General features: G+C 39.6%; 1 protein-coding gene across 1 annotated transcript; it reads left to right on the plus strand.

The window, feature by feature from the left end:
- Nucleotides 1–1,083: 1,083 nt before the first annotated feature.
- Nucleotides 1,084–14,944, plus strand: LOC116506835 (vomeronasal type-2 receptor 26-like). The gene is made up of 7 exons (XM_032214767.1): nt 1,084–1,096; nt 3,008–3,113; nt 3,255–3,500; nt 5,570–5,861; nt 12,151–12,369; nt 13,054–13,183; nt 14,040–14,944. The coding sequence occupies exons 1-7, from the start codon at nt 1,084–1,086 to the stop codon at nt 14,942–14,944; spliced, it is 1,911 nt and encodes a 636-aa protein (XP_032070658.1).
- Nucleotides 14,945–16,470: the final 1,526 nt, after the last annotated feature.

A 16,470-nucleotide genomic window follows, 5' to 3' on the forward strand; every position in this document is an offset into this window, starting at 1 on the left:
AAGGTTAATAAAAAAGAATTAAGTTAGATACAGTTAAGTTTTGATTATTAGGGGGGAAATGTTAGGATATAGTCAAATAAAGGAGGGATAATGATGACAACCTATATATATGTATGGGTATAACCTAAGGAAACTAGATGAAAATTGTAAACAGTGATTTGGAAAGAAGGATTAGAAAATTTTGTTATTAAATATTAAGGATGTTTAGCTAGAATAGGACATAAGGATTCAGGGTTATTGGAGGATTTTAGAAATATTAAATGAAATGCCAGTATGTGGTTATGTGTTAAATGTTGGTATAGTTTATGATGAAGGACGTTTAAACAATTATAGTCAAATAAAAATGGAGGTATGATGACGGTAACATGTATAAATATCTGAGTTAAGATATTAGAATTAATATGAATTATGCTTGATTACCATAGAAGAGATGCATGATAGACTTTTGTAACCAACTGATACACTTTCTACAGTATGTAAAGAAAAAGGATTTTATGTGTTGTGTGTGTTTTAAAAATAATAAAAAAAATTAATAAAAAAGAATTTCTAACTAATGCAAGAATTGGTTCATTTATGTTTTTAGGGATATTTAGAATGTGATAAAATTTCTAAAATATGATGACATGAAGGACGAATGTTTCCATTAAAAAGTTTCTATAGAGTGCTGTAACTAGTTGCAATATACTTGTGGCCAACAACAATCACTCAGCCTTTTTTAATTGTATACTTTCTTATTTTATCTGGCCTCCAGAAAACCTCTTCCTTGTTTAACAATAAAGAAATCTCAAAAAGGAGTAATAGGCTGTGACTAAAAAGGAGCTTCTTTTAGCTAATAAAGATAATGATCCCAGAAAGTGATTAAGAAATGAAAAGTGTGACTTAGTGTCCATTTGAAAAACAAATTCCAAAATGGCTGCTTTTTCACCAATGAAGTGAGCGGCGCTCTGACTGCTTCAAAGCACAGTTCCTGAGGCTTCCTGCAGACCTCTGCTGTATGGAGGGTCATGTGGGGTGATTCTAGCACTCTCCCTAATGCAGGAGAGTCATAATAAAATGAAGGAATGCCTGTTGCTTTGATACAGCATGGGTTGCACAGGTAAACCCACCAGTGGCTGGCCAGGTTAGGTGGTCTTAATAGAATGGACCTTATAAATTCATTTTAGTTTGGCTTTTACTCCAGTGCCCTGGAGTCCCAAAGTTGACTTTTAGCTTCCTCATAGGTATTACAAATAGGGCTGAACAGTGTGGCAAGACTCTGTAAAGGAGGGGCACAGGAAGCCAGACATGGGGGAGAGATAGAACAGAGAAGTTGCAGAAAACTGTTGGTACGAAATCAGCTTTCCTGTTCTTGATACTTTTGTATGAATATCTGCTTTTGTATTTTTCCAAGATGTACTTCCCTGTTCTGAACAGGGGCTTTTACGTTTTGTATGAATACGCCTCTTTAAACGCCCTCTGATTGACGAAGTTTGATTAAAGATATAAAATCACTGCCCTGGGCGTAGCCAGGTCAGTTCAGATTTTGGTGTGTGAACACGCTGAACTTGATGCATCCAATAAACCTGTTTCTCTCACTTTCATGGTCTCAAGTCCTGCTCTTTCGTAAGTAGATTACTAACCACAATCTGCTGCAACAGCTTTCATTAGAAAGTTGAAATCACGATAATCCTGAAAAAATCCCCTCAGGGAATCTCTCTCATCCAGTCATCAGTCAGTCATCTTCACTGGAAGTCCTACTTTCCTAATGCACAGCTCTGCAGAAAGCCCAGAAGCCTTGGAAGTCTTCAAAAAATACATGCACAAAGGATAATGGGGGTGAGGAAGAGGCCCAACCCTTGTGGAAACTTGGGGAGATTACACCTTTAACAATAAAAACTGCCCTGAGATTTGATTATTGGTTTTGGCTCCTGCATTTCATTCATGGTGGGTTTGGGAGGGAGGGGGTTTGAAGTATAGGCACACATTCTTCCAGATGCAGCCTGAAAGTTGGAGGATTTGGTTCAATCGGTCCCTTCAACCAACATTGAATGGAACCCCCTTTACATGAAGGAGAGAATCACATACCACTATATACCATATTTTTCAGAATAAAAGACGCACCAAGATTTTGAAAAGGTAAATTTAAAAAAAAACGTGTTTGCACTCTGCAGACCTCCCAACCCTCTGCATGGTTTATTTTTTGTGAAAAACAGGGCATGCAGAAAGTTTGAGAGGCCTGCAAAGTGCTTCTGGGGGCTGGCGGGGCAAAAACGAGCAGAAAATGGCCCATTTTTTTGTGACAATGGGCCCATTTTTTGCCAAAAAGGCATGCATAGCTTTTAGGTGGCTTGTAGAGTGTTCCTGGGGGGATGGGGGGGGAACAAGCAAAAAACCAGCCCATTTTCTGCTAGTTTTTGCACTCTCAAGCCCCCAGGAGCACTTTGCAGGCTTCCCGAACTTCTGTACATCCATTTTTGTGAAGGGGGTGGGGTTTCCAGAGGCCAAAAATGCTATATTCAGTCTATAAGACGCACCCAGATTTTCATCCTTTTTTGGGGGGGAAAGGTGCATCTTATACTCTGAAAAATATGGTATACCCATTCTTTGTTATCCCAGTTTCCAACTTCATCCCCTGCCATCTAGTTATAAAAAACCCTGGTTATTCCATCCAAATACTGACATGACCACTCACAGTTACAAGGGTACAACTGATCATTGTATGCCACCAAACCCCATTACTCTCATACTAGCTGACCTATTATGGCACAGACCAATCTCCAACATATTTGCAGGAGGTCAGTTTCATGGAGGTCAAATTAATAACTTCAGAATGGCCCCATCTTCTCTGGTATTACAAAAAACACAAACATGCCCCCCCCATCCAGCTTTATGAGAAGCTATTGCTACAAGGGTAGAACAATTGCTTTTCCTTGCAATTATCAAAACTACAGTAATTCTTAGTGTATCCCCTGTGGATTTCTAGATACGAAAACTTCCAAGCTATAAAAAATATCTCTGAGTTCTCCAGGTGGGGGCAGAATTTGTCACCTTAGCCTGTCTTACAAAGAGTTCACTCCTGGGTATGAAGAGACTCACATGCCTTTGTTTCCTCTATGGTCACAGCCCAAAGACAGGTAAGAGGAAGCATGGTTGTTATAAATGTGTCCTGGGGACATCCAGGTGGCACAGGTGGTGTCTGCTCTGCTAAAGTTCTCGTGAGATATCAGGAGCAACTTTCAGATCAGTTTCTGCATAAACCTTGATTTCTGTTCTAGGAAGAAAGAAGACAAGAATGACCAGGCAGGAGTCATGCTGCTTTTGATGTTGATGCTCTTCTGCCTTCTGGCTCCAACTACAGTGAAGAGGCTGCAAACCATGTGTGTGTTCAGGGATTATATCGACCTAGATGAAAGCTACTATAGGCCTGGCGATCTCATTGTTGGTGGGAATTTGCCCTTGGGAACTATTTTAAAGACTGTTCTACTAGACTTTAATTCACTGAATCCAATTCTACGGAATACGTAAGTTTCAGATGGAAGGGAAGCATGCAGATAAATGTTCTCTTTGCTTTAAATTTGGGGACTTTTTTCAGAAATACTTCTAGTATTTGTACTGTCCTGGTGTAGTGCACATTTTGTGATTTTCTCCATAAATTAGCAAGCTCTTCAAATAGGCTGAAATTCTCAATCAGGAAGATAATAAACAACAGAAATGAAGAGGAAAGCTATGGTGCTGACCTAGTAAAGAAGTCAAATTATAATATTAATCTGAATAGTATCTTCTGGAAGAAAACTCAAAAGCTCAACACCGGGGAACTGCCAGAGGAGTGGAAAGAGCTGACGTAGTTCCCATTTCTAAAAAAGGGAAAAAATAGCTCCAGGAAACCTATCAGCCTGACATCAAGGCAAGATTCTGGAAAAGATAATCAAGCAACGAATCAGTGAACACCTAGAAGCAAAAAAAGTAATAACCAAAAGCCAACATGTGCTTGTCAAAAACAGATAATGCCAGACTAATTTTACTGCATTCTTTGACAAAGTGACAAAATTAGTGAAGTAGAGGAATGCTATACATACAATCTACTTGGACTTCAGTAAGGTATTTGATGAAGTAGACCATAACCTACTACTAGATAACGTAGAAGAATGTGGGTTAGACAACATCACCACCAGATGGATTTGTAACTGGCTGACCAGCTGCACTCACTGTGTAGTCCTGAATGGAACTGCATCTTCATGGATGGAAGCTTGCAGTGGAGTACCCCAAGGCTCTGTTTTAGGACCAGTATTCTTCAACATCTTCATCAATGATTTGGATGAGAGAATAAATGGGGAACTCATCAACTTTGCAGATGACATCAAGCTGGCAGGAAAAGCCAACACTCCAGAAGATAAGCTTAAGATACAGAAGGATCTTGACAGACTTGAACATTGGGCACTATCTAACAAAATGGAATTTAATGGTGAAAAGAGTAAGGTTCTACATTTAGGCAAGAAAAACGAAATGCACAGGTACAGTATAGGTGGTACCTGGCTCAATAGTACTAACTATGAGGGGGATCTTGGAGTCCTAGTGGACAACCATTTAAATAGGAGCCAGCAGTGTGCAGCAGCTGCCAAAAAAGCCAACATAGGGAAAGATAAAATCAAGATCAGGTGAAGTGTTAATATGATTTTATAATACCTTGGTAAGACCACACTTGGAATGCTACATTCAGGTTTGGTTGCCACAATGTAAATAAGATGTTTAGACTCTAGAAAGAGTGCAGAGAAGAGCAACAAAGGTGATTAGGGGATTGGAGACTAAACAATGGTTGCAGGAACTGGGTATGTCTAGTTTAATGAAAAGAAGGACTAGGGGAAACATGATAGCAGTGTTCCAATATCTCAAACTATTCTCCAAAGCACCTGAGGGTAGATCAAGAAGCAATGGGTGGAAACTAATGAAGGAGAGAGGCAACTTAGAACTAAGGAGAAATTTTCTGACAGTTAAAATAATTAATCATGGAACAGCTTACCTCAGAAGTTGTGAATGTCCCAACACTGGAAATCTTTAAGAAGATGCTGGATAGCCATTTGTCTGAAATGGTATAGGCTTTCCTGCCTAGGCAGGGAGTTGGACTAGAAGACCTCCAAGGTCCCTTCCAACTCTGCTATTCTGTTCCACTCTTCAAGTGTTTAGGAGGTATGAAAATCACTCTGTGTTTTGGAATCAGCATTGCTCAATGGCCTTCAGTAAATCTATGAGGTGACCCCCACAGTAGTCCTGTGCTCAGCAATCCTTACCCCACCTGAAGAAGCTTCTCCAAGGGAGTCCTTAAATAATTATGGTGAAAGGGGAGCAGTTTGAAAGGATTGCAGCCACTGCAGCAAACTGAATATGGCAGGAATGATAAAGAGTATAAAACAGTTCATGATATCTATGAAAAGACTTGTCATCCAAGTTTACACAAGGGAAATACTTTGAAAAAAACCAAACCCAATGAAATTTGGGAGTTTCTGCCCCCAAAAGATCCTCCAAACAGTGAAGCAAATTCTGCAGCCATGCACAAGCTTTCCTGTAATGTTCTCCAATGTTTTTCTCGCTACAGATTCATCACCAGTTACTACCAGCAGTTCCTTGCATTGATGTTTGCTGTCTCCCAGGTCAATAAAGATTTTCTCTTGCTCCCCAACATCACCCTTGGCTTCCACATCTATGGCCATTTCCAGAGGGAGATATATATTTCCTTAAACAGCCTCTCCATGCTCTCTTCACGAGGCCAAGTGGTTCCAGGTTACAAATGTGACCTGCAGGACACTCTGCTGTCCATCATTGGTGATCTCAGTGCCAAGTCCTCAAGGCTGATGGCCCCCATCTTCAGCATCTTTAAGGTCCCACAGGTAAGAGAGCTCTCTTGGATACAGTATGGAATAGATAAAGGTCAAAATCACACAGGGGATCCAAAGATGAAACTAAAAGTAGTTTTTTGTGTTGGGGGCCATATAATGAACTTGTGATTATTAATTTATTCTTTACTAATTGGTAGCCATCATTTTAGTGCTGTTTATTCTCTATATTAGGTTGTTGGTTTCTTCTCTTCTGATGTACCACAAGCAATAAAAATGGCTAAGAAGGGAAGAAGATTAAGATTGGCAGTCAAAGTGACTCAGCCTGACTGCGAGGGCCATCAATCACACAATGGTCACTACTAAAATCAGCATAAAACTTTTACTTTGTCTTTCAAAATAGAATCTCTTTTTCTCCAGCTCGGTGTTGGCTTTGAGTTCTCTCAGGGAGAGAGAAGAGTTTATCCTTCCTTCTTCCGGATTAATCCCAAGGAATCTCCTCAGTATGTGGGTTTAGTCCAGCTGCTCCTATTCTTCCAATGGAACTGGGTTGGGCTTTTGGCCCCTGAAGATGAGAGGGGAGAACGTTTCATCTCAACTCTGAGGCCAATGCTCCAGGAGAAGGAGATCTGCCTGGCCTTCACCCTGATGCTGGAATTGGACAATATTCAACAAACTCAGAAATGGTTTATTCTCAATTCCCTTACCTGGTCTAAAACACAAGTATTTATTCTGTTTGCAGACTCAATTGTTACTCTGAGTGTAATAAGCGCTATACATTTTTTTGAAAAATTCATAAAGGTATCCTTAAGAAAAGTTTATATCTTCACTTCCCATTGGAAACTAGGCATGGAAGAAAGTGAAGTCGCATTGCAACATATAAAGCGTTTTCATGGGGTCTTGCATTTTAGAGACCACTCCAGGGATGTCTCTGAATTCAGGCAATTCCTCCTGTCTTTAGACCCCTTGAACCCGCAAGGAGACGTCTTTCTCCCTCTATGGTGGGAAAATGTCTTTCACTGCAAGATCCATAAATCAGGAAAGACCCCTCCAAAGGGGGAAAAACAATGTACAGGAAAGGAGAATATGCAGAATCTACCCAATTATACATTTGAAAAAAGAATGACAGGTGAAAGCTACAATATCTACAATGCTGTTAATGCTCTGGCACACGCTTTACATGCAATGCATGGATCCAGAGTTCGAACGAACATGATGAGGCTTGGAAAGAGGATCTCAAATGTCCAGTCATGGCAGGTATTTACTATTGCTTGCTACTCAGTCCGCTTAGATTGAAAACTCCCCATATGAATTTCTTCGGTTACTGATTGAATGTATGCATGCTCCCATCCAAATTCATCTGAGACCCTGCCCATTTTTTTTAGTTTACCATTTGTTGTGCTACTCAGCTTGCTGGGTTGAAGCAGATTCTGATTAATAATGGATGGAAACTAACCAAGGAAAGAAGCAACCTAGAACTAAGGGGAAATTTCATAAGGAACAGTTTAGAAGTCATGGTTGCTGCATTGTGGGAGTCATTTATGAAGAGACAGAATAGCCACTTGTCTAAAACTGTAGAGGGTCTGTTGCTTGATCAGGGGGTTGAACTAGAAGACCTCCAATGTTCCTTCCAATATTGTTGAAAGCGTGAGCCGACAAATGCGCGCATGACAAAACCGCACCGACAAAACCGTGGTGAGAAAACCGCAACATCGAAATCGCGCCCACAACAGTGCGCCGACAACAGCGCCCTGACAAAAGCACGATTAGGGTTAAGGTAAGAGTTAGGGTTAGGGTTAGGTTCAGGGTTAGGTTTAGGGTTAGGGTTAGGGTTAGGGTGAGGGTTAGGATTAGGGTTAGGGATAGTACGTTGTTTTTGCGTTGTTTGTTGAAGGCGCGCTTTTGTCGCTGTGCTGTTGTCGGCGCGCTGTTGTTGGCCTGATTTTGATGTAGTGGTTTTCTCACCACGGGGTTTTTTTTTTTTAAAGAGAATTTTGGCTCGTTTTATTTCTTTTAAAAAACACAAATATTTCATCATTCATCAATCATTAAAACATTGAAGTACAATTTTTTTTGTATGCCCCTCCCTCCCTCCACCCCCCCAACCCCCCTCCTCCTCCACCCCCGACTTCCCAGAACCCATACACGGTATGGATTTTTAACTAACACTGTCTAAAATGTATTGAGAAAAAAGAAATAAAGAAATTAATGACATTCTACATTGACCTTAGCTTCTTCTTACTGAACTAACTTTAAACAGTTTAAATCATTTCTGATCTTAAGCATAGGCTAACTGGAATTTCTTGGTCCCGTATTTATTTTGTATATAGTCAATCCATTTTTTCCAGTCTCGTTTATATCTCTCATTTGAGTGATCTTTAAGATATGCCGATATTTTAGCCATCTCGGCTAAGTTTGTGACTTTCAATGTCCATTCTTGGATTGTAGGCAAGTCTTCCTTCTTCAGTATTGTGCCACCAACAGTCTTGCTGCAGTTATTAGGTGCAGAATCAAGTTAGTCTCTACCACTGTAAAGTCAGTACATATACCTAGTAAAAATAACTGAGGAGTAAACTTTATCCTTCTTTTAAAAATATTTTGCATAACCCACCATATTTTTATCCAGAATGCCTTAACCTTTTGGCAGGTCCACCATATATGATAATATGTAACATCGAGATTTTGTCACCACGGTTTTGTCGCTGCGCTTTTGTTGTCCGCGCATTTGTCGGTGAACCGTTGAAAGGACATCATAATAAAAATGGAACAGGTAGAATTAGTGGGATGTAATAGTAGAATCAGTAGAATTGGTTTGACTTGCTTTTTTGCTTCTGTAAGAATTCCTTTGCTAAGAATTGGAATTTCCTCTGCTGTTTGCTTCTACCAGTGATCCAACTCCTGTTATCTTTTTATATTATGGTTTGGCAGGGATTCATCTGGAAAATACCTGGGATGCTAAGCACCCAGCTCCCCTGTTTCTTGCTGCACAGCCAATGCACGGCTACAAGGAAGGCATGGGCCAGGGGTCCAGAATTGGGAACTAAGCTGATGTTTCTTTTTTTTTAAAAAAAAATATTTGTTTTATTTTTTCCAGTATAAACATATATATTTTGTGGACAAGACTTTTTCAAACCACATTAACAATAATAATACGAATAATATATGGAGTTCTAATCTTCCAACTTCAACAAGACTAGTCTCATTTCATACTCCTTTTACATTTTTCCATTAATTCCTTTAAACATAAATAACATTTCTTTACACCCTGTGTTTGTTATTCCTTACTAAATGTTATCATTCAATATTTTAAAAGTCACTCATTATTGAACCATAGCCTTAATATTCTAAATGTGTGGGATTACTAATAACACCAATTATTAAAAATATTCACAGGAGTGTATCTTAAAGTCCCCACCATTTCTAATCCTTAGTATTTTAAATTCACAATATATTTTAACAAACTGTTAGTATTAATAATACAGTTAGATTACCTAATATTAAATTAAGATAGAGCCATTTAACCACTGAGCCAAGGTGGTGCAGTGGTTAAATGCAGCACTGCAGGCTACTGCTAGATCAGCAGGTCAGCGGTTCAAATCTCACCGGCTCAGGGTTGACTCAGCCTTCCATCCTTCCGAGGTGGGTAAAATGAGGACCCAGATTGTTGGGGGCAATATGCTGACTCTCTGTAAACCGCTTAGAGAGGCCTGAAAGGCCTATGAAGCGGTATATAAGTCTACTGCTATTGCTATTGCTATTAAATTACCACCTACTAATCTGATTGTATTGGGGGCTGTGGTATTTTCACATTTTATTAATATATTTTCTCATTATCCATCATCTCTTAATATTTCTAAAATTTCATCATTTATTGATTCAACATTTGTCTCTCTCTTGGAATCTTGTATCTCTTTTTGTTTTGTTTTTTGTCTTCTAAACTTTACCTTCTGGGTGCCTTTTATCTCTTTCTGTTGTGTTATTTGAACACCCATCCACAAGACTTTATTTTGTTTTGTTTTGTATTAAGAATATTTTTCTCTTTAATCTCTGTACCATTATAAATTGATGGGTTAAGTAATTATCTTCTACTTATTAATCTTTTCTCCTCCTTGTTCTTGACTTGTCGCTTCTCATTTTTATTTTCCCCTTCCCCTGCTTTTTCTAATTACTCGTCTATTCCTTGCGTATCATGTTCCTCTTTTCCCCCAATTGTTGAGTAGCTTCTACATTCATCTCTGCATCTTTAAACAATCCCTTTGTCTCTTTATTGACTCTTCAAGATTCACACACACTTTTTAACATAAACAATATTTCTTCATAGATCTCTAATGTCTCTTGCAAATCCATTTTATAGTGATTTAATACAGGTTATGAAAAGTATATTTCTATTGCTCCAATATCTCAATATTTAAAAACTCCTACCTAATAAAATTACATCAATCCCATAGTTATACCTCCAAAACCCCTCATTTTATTTCATAATAATTTACAGCCTTATAGTTCCCCAATTATCCATCTCCCAACTGTCCAAATTTTAAAGTCTTATTTTCCTCCTTCTCTCTTTTCTTCTGCTCTTTTACTTCCTTTGCCTTATAGAATATTCTACCAAATAACATTAATAGTCCAAGTCCAAATTAGTCCAAATTAACCCACTAAATTCTTCCAATCTTTCCAATCCATAATCCAATAATCAGTTTTAATAAAGTTTAGTTGTTTACAAATTAGTTCCTTTTATAACTCTTCAAAAGGAAAAACAAACATTGAATGTTCTCAAATTTTCCCAGTCGTCTTTTAATATCAGAGTCAAGGTCAGGCCATTCTCCAGATGTTGTTGCTATTATTCTGTGTATTAGGCTTTGTGTGTATTAGATTAGCTTTCATTGAATATACTGTGGCTATAATGTTGCAATACTACACTTTCTCCAGTAGATGGCTCTTTGATTCCAATGTTAAGGAATCTGTAAAATACAACAACAGCTGATTATCCAATGAATCCAGGTGGTTTAAAAAAAATCAAATAAACAAATAAAATTTCCCTAAAGTCACTTTCAAATTATTTGAGCTCTTTTCCAAGCTTTCTGTATTTTATAGCTTCTCTTGGTCTTTTTTCACCTTTGTTTCTGGAAGGGTTTTCTCTGTGTGTTAATTCACTGCTATTTTAATCTTAGGAGTTTTCTTTTCATATTCTTTTTGTTATTGCAAGTCTTTGGAGTAAAAGTTGGTAATTAACTCACCCAGTTTCAATGTTCTGTCTATACACCACTCCTGCACAAATATTGGGTCCTGATTGTCCCGGCTTTGTGACTGCCAGCAATGGCGGTCATACCGTTTGCCTTTCGGGAGAGCCTGCTTCGGACCTAACGAGGAATTTGTGAGTTCTTTGATCAGAGAATTGTGCCTCCTTCCTTCACCTCCCCACCAAGGAGGCTATGACCCCGAAGGGTCTCCCAGCAGCAATTACCGGCTGATTTTTGCGGGGCTCAGCAAAGCCCACTATTTTCCAGCTGTTCTTACCACAGCTGCAACTGGAAGCAAAAGCTGGTGTTTCTGATGGTATAAAAGGACGCCATACTTTCCCCAAGGTGTGGCCTTATTTACATGCATCTCATCTGAATATTCATGGAATGGTCTACCCAGCTCTTCTTTGTGCAAATAAGCCTCCAAGCCTCTTCTTGGGTTTCTCCCTTTGCCATTGAGGAGACTCAAGTACAGTTTGGGACCTTACACTGTGATTCTGTTTCTATGACAAGATTCAAAGTGGTCTTAATGTGTTTCTGGTCTGAAATTCATCAGAATTTTCTCCATCAAAAGGTAAAATGTTGCACCTCTTTGAATAGTGAAGTGACCAACCAGGTCAGATGCTTCCTTCCACATGGCCCAGTGGATCAAACCTGATTCCTGCATTCTTCTGCTTTTGATAACAAACTAGAGAAAACAATTGGAATTTTCCATGGTTTTGATAGAAATGATTTATTCATTTCAAACATTCATTTATCAGTTAACAAGACTTTCGGCCAAATAAACTATTGGAAAGTGCATGTAGCCAAGTATCACAAGAGGAAATTCCTTAAATTAAATTTAGACTGTGGAACAAAAATTATTGTGTTTTGCTGAAATTGGAGTTGGAAACTATGCCCAGTGATAATTGGAAAATGTTTAGTTTCAGAGTTAAATATTTGGTGTTACATCTGAGTCCTCAGATTGCAACCAAGAGATGGAACTATCTTCTCAAATAGAAACCCATCTTCTCAAGATGGCCATCATGTGATGATAGAAGCCATGATGTCTCATTTGTAGCTCTAGCAAAAAATACACAAATTTCTAAAGGTCTCCTTTCTTTCAGATTCTTCCCTATTTGAGCAAAATGCAGTTCAACAACAGTGCTGGAGATGAAGTCTCCTTCTCAGAAGGTGGACTGGGATCTGCTCGTTATGATCTTCTCAATTGGCTTTTCCTTCCAAATCGATCTTTTCTCCCCATGAAGGTTGGGCAAGTAAATCCTGAGGCTCCCCAAGGCCAGGATTTCACCATTAACTCTGATAGAATCTTCTGGGCTACAAAGGTGAGTTGCAAGGAAATGTTGTATGTTCAGGGAAAGATCATTCTCTTCCTGAGGTGCAGAACATCTTCCTAACTTGAAAAATATTTGAGTCAGAAATCATAGCGGTCATTTGGTGAAAAATCTGTTTTGCATGTAACACATTTGAGGTCTGGTTTGTGTCATTCCACAAAGGGTTAGGCTTGGGAATGACTTCTGCTTGAAATGCAGGATGCAATTACAGCCAGCAACAGTGATTTCTAAGGACCATTTCTACTCAGTTGTATCAAGTGGTGGGATTCAAATAATTTAACAACCAGTTCTCTGCCCTAATGATTTCTTCCAACAACCAGTTCACCAAACTGCTCAGAAAGTTAATACCCCTGAAGTGGTGCAAACCTGCTGAATCCCACCACTGGTTCTATCCTCATGGTTCTATCTTTTAGAAATGCTCTAGTCCCATCATAAGCCTTTCTCTGAAGGCTGAGATTCCAGTTCCAATCTCCTACATCCATAGGCGTGTCAGGAATGCCATTGGCCTGATTCCCTCAGGAATGCTCTCGATTTCTGAAAAATGGTGGCAATATATTTCTTCAGAAGAAATTCTGAACATAGAAGTAGGAATAAGAAAGGGAAATAGGAATGGGGAAAAGAATGAAAGCAGATTCATTTCTTAGGTCATCTAAAGTGTTTCTCTTTTTCTTTCAGGAGGTGCCCTTTGCTAGGTGTGGCATGAAGAGGTGCCTTGCAGGAGAGAGGAGGAGAGTTCCTGAGGGCAAGCCGGTTTGCTGCTACCACTGTGATGCTTGTCCAGAAGGGACCATTTCTAATCAGACAGGTAGACAAGGCTTTGAATGTTAATCCTCCTGGATCAAAGAAGGCATTCATTGTCATTTTTTTTGCTATTGTCATTTTTTATGAGATTGACAGGAAATCATATTTTTCAGCAAAACCTTTCAGTTTACAGATATAAACTCTCCTGGCCACAGAGCCCACCTTTCCCTGATAATCAGCAGTTCCAGGCAGGGTAACTTTAGGGCAGAATGTATGTCCAACTAGGATTTCCACTCCTCCTCTAACATCCAATTAAAAAAAAAACAACTTCCAAACTTTCCTGAGGAAGTGGGGTGTCTGGTCCAAGCTTTAATTTTTTTTTTATTCAGAATATTCTCCTTCTGTCAGCACTATCAACCTCTGAGGAAATAGACCTGCCAGGGAAAGAGGACATTCATCTATCTATGTTTCTTTGATAGAGCAGAGAGAGCAAAAATGTTTGAATGAACAGATTTGAAGTACAAAGCAGAGAGGTTAAGACAGGAATAATATACACACAAACAAAACAGCAGCATTCCTGGATAACAGGTCTGTCCTTCTTCTTTGTGTTCCATTATAAAATGGCCAAAAAAACCAGGCAGGAACCTCAGACTGAAATCCATGTTACTCATGGAAGTGCACAGTGAATGGATAGCTGGACCTGAACAAAACCTTGTCTCTGGCTAATCTATCCCCAGGATCATTATAAATGAAGGATGATCTGCTCTTTTCAATGCCCCATAAATTGCACATGGGTTCTTTAATCAAGCCCTTTGTGGGTAGGCAAACAGCAGAAAGTCTAAACCTGTATCACCTTTGTGGGAGGGATAGTTGCATGGTAGTTGCTCAATAAATCCTTAGATAAAGTCTTTTGTTTTCAGATGCAGCTTCCTGTAATCCCTGCCCAGAAGATCAATATCCCAACAAGGACAAGGACCAATGCATTGCCAAGAAGCTCCACTTCCTTCCCTATCAAGACACCCTGGGATACGTCTTAGTTTTTCTTGCTCTTTTTTTCTCTGTGATCACTTCTGCAGTCCTGGTGATTTTCTATAAACATCATGACACACCAATTGTCAAAGCCAACAACCGAGATCTCACCTACATCCTCCTGGTCTCTTTATTGCTCTGCTTCCTTTGCTCCTTCCTCTTCATTGGTCAACCTGGGAAGGTCACCTGTTTCTTTCAACAATCTGCCTTTGCTATTCTCTTTTCCCTCGCAGTTTCCTCTGTGTTGGCAAAAACTGTTATAGTGGTTCTGGCCTTCATGGCCACCAAGCCAGGAAACAGGACAAGGAAACTCTTAGGAAAACCACTGACCAACTCCATTGTCATAGCTTGTCCCCTGGTCCAAGCACTTATTTGTGCCACCTGGCTGGGAACCTCTCCCCCATATCCCAGCTGGGATTTCCATTCCGTGTTTGGAGAAATCATCTTGGAATGCAAGGAAGGCTCAGCTTTAATGTTTTACACTGTCCTAGCCTACCTAGGTTTTTTGGCCTTTGTCAGTTTCACGGTGGCATTTCTAGCTAGGAAATTGCCCGACAACTTCAATGAAGCCAAGTTCATTACTTTTAGTATGCTGGTCTTTTGCAGTGTTTGGATCTCCTTCCTCCCCACCTACCTGAGCACCAAAGGGAAGTCCATGGTGGCTGTGGAGATCTTCTCCATTTTGGCCTCTGGGGCTGCTCTTTTGGCTTGTATCTTTTTCCCCAAATGCTACATTATTCTGATGAGGCCAGAACTGAATTGTAGAGAAAATATAGTAAGAAAGAAAAATTTCTAACTAATGCAATAGTTGGCCTCATTTATATTTGTTTTTGAGGCATGTTTAGAATGTGATAAGATTTTGGAAAAACATGACATTAAGGAGAAATTTGTCTATAAAAGAATCAAGTGTTGCACCTCTATACAATAAACCTACTTTCAGTAACAATCACCCAGCCTTTCCTTTATCATGTCTTTCATTTATCGTGTTGTCAAAGTATCCTGGCGAGCTCCAGTGCCCTATGTAGATGGGAAGCTAGTTGTTGAAAATGCATTTATTATTCCAAGGATTTATTTTTTCTCATTTTATTCATTTTAATTTTTTTTCTTTAAGATAGTATTTTAAAGGTTAAGTATCAGTGTTTTAAAGATAGGTGGTTGTTTCCTTAGATGTCTGAGGCTTTATGGAGGTCTATACCACTTTTTTAAATTATATCTCCCTTTTCATCAAATGGTTTCTCATGTGAGACGAAGAAACAGAAGGAATTTGTACTAATTTCCCCATAAAATAGCAAACTTGAAAGCTGTGGTGTTCAATAAGCTTTATCACCATTTCTATGGCAATACACCTGATATGTAGCTTATTAAGAATATATTTCTTTGTTGAAGATAGTATCAGTAAAAGGACGGGGGGGAGTAGAAAGGTGGGAAAATAACTGATATTCCAAATTATGAATACATATGCTGACATCATCTATTCCTTATGCATATATCATTTTCTCTTCCTTTCTCAAATGTATAAAATGAGTTCATCTTTTGGTCTTCAAGAGTTCTTCCCACTATTCTCTGGAGAAAATTTATCACAGGCACTATTTTAACAAACTATACTTGATTATTGGTTTTTGGTCCTGCATTTGAAACCACAGAGGGAGGGAGCCTGAAGGATTAAGCAGTTGTAATAGCTACACATTACAGATAGTCCTTATTTAGCAACAATGATGAAACAGTAACTTTGCAACACATTACATTGATGGGAATGGGACAATTGGCTGCAGTCGCCTTGCCCTGGCCACATCACCCCAGCCTCCCCATTTCACCTAAAACACATCATGGCCACCCTTCCCCATTAGCCCCATCTTGGTATGCCCTCCCTATCATCCCCCCTCAACTGATTCTCTCTAATCACCACTCCCCAGCCACCCCATCCCAGCTAACCCACCATGGCCACCCCTCCTTGTCAGCACCTCCCCAGTTGATCCTCTCCAGCCACCTCTCTCCAGCTTCCCTTCTCCTTTGCCTCACCCCAGGTGATTCACTGCACTACAAATTGACCAGGGAGATTTGCCATGCAGGACAATTAGCTGTAGGGGTCTCAACCTTCCAGACCAAATCCATTCACAGAAGGTCCTTCCCACTACACCAACCTCCTCCTACACTGACTCCTGGAAATAGGCTCCATTCCCCATTTTTTCCATCTCTTCCCACATGAGAATCACTCCCAGAGAGGAGGGATCGGTGCCAGGTGGGTTGCGGACAGTAAGAGTTTCTATGTAAGATCTGCCATAAAGGATGGGGGAAGATAGGTGGGGAGGAATGACAGAAAAG

The sequence above is a fragment of the Thamnophis elegans genome, chromosome 1 (assembly GCF_009769535.1).
Source record: "Thamnophis elegans isolate rThaEle1 chromosome 1, rThaEle1.pri, whole genome shotgun sequence".
NCBI lineage: Eukaryota > Metazoa > Chordata > Lepidosauria > Squamata > Colubridae > Thamnophis > Thamnophis elegans.

What these genes read in the sequence shown, in the direction of transcription:
- LOC116506835 (XM_032214767.1), top strand. An exon ending in AATCCAATTCTACGGAATAC is followed by an intron (nt 3,501 to 5,569) that starts GTAAGTTTCAGA and finishes TTCTCGCTACAG; the next exon opens with ATTCATCACCAGTTACTACC. An exon ending in GAATCTTCTGGGCTACAAAG is followed by an intron (nt 12,370 to 13,053) that starts GTGAGTTGCAAG and finishes TTTTTCTTTCAG; the next exon opens with GAGGTGCCCTTTGCTAGGTG.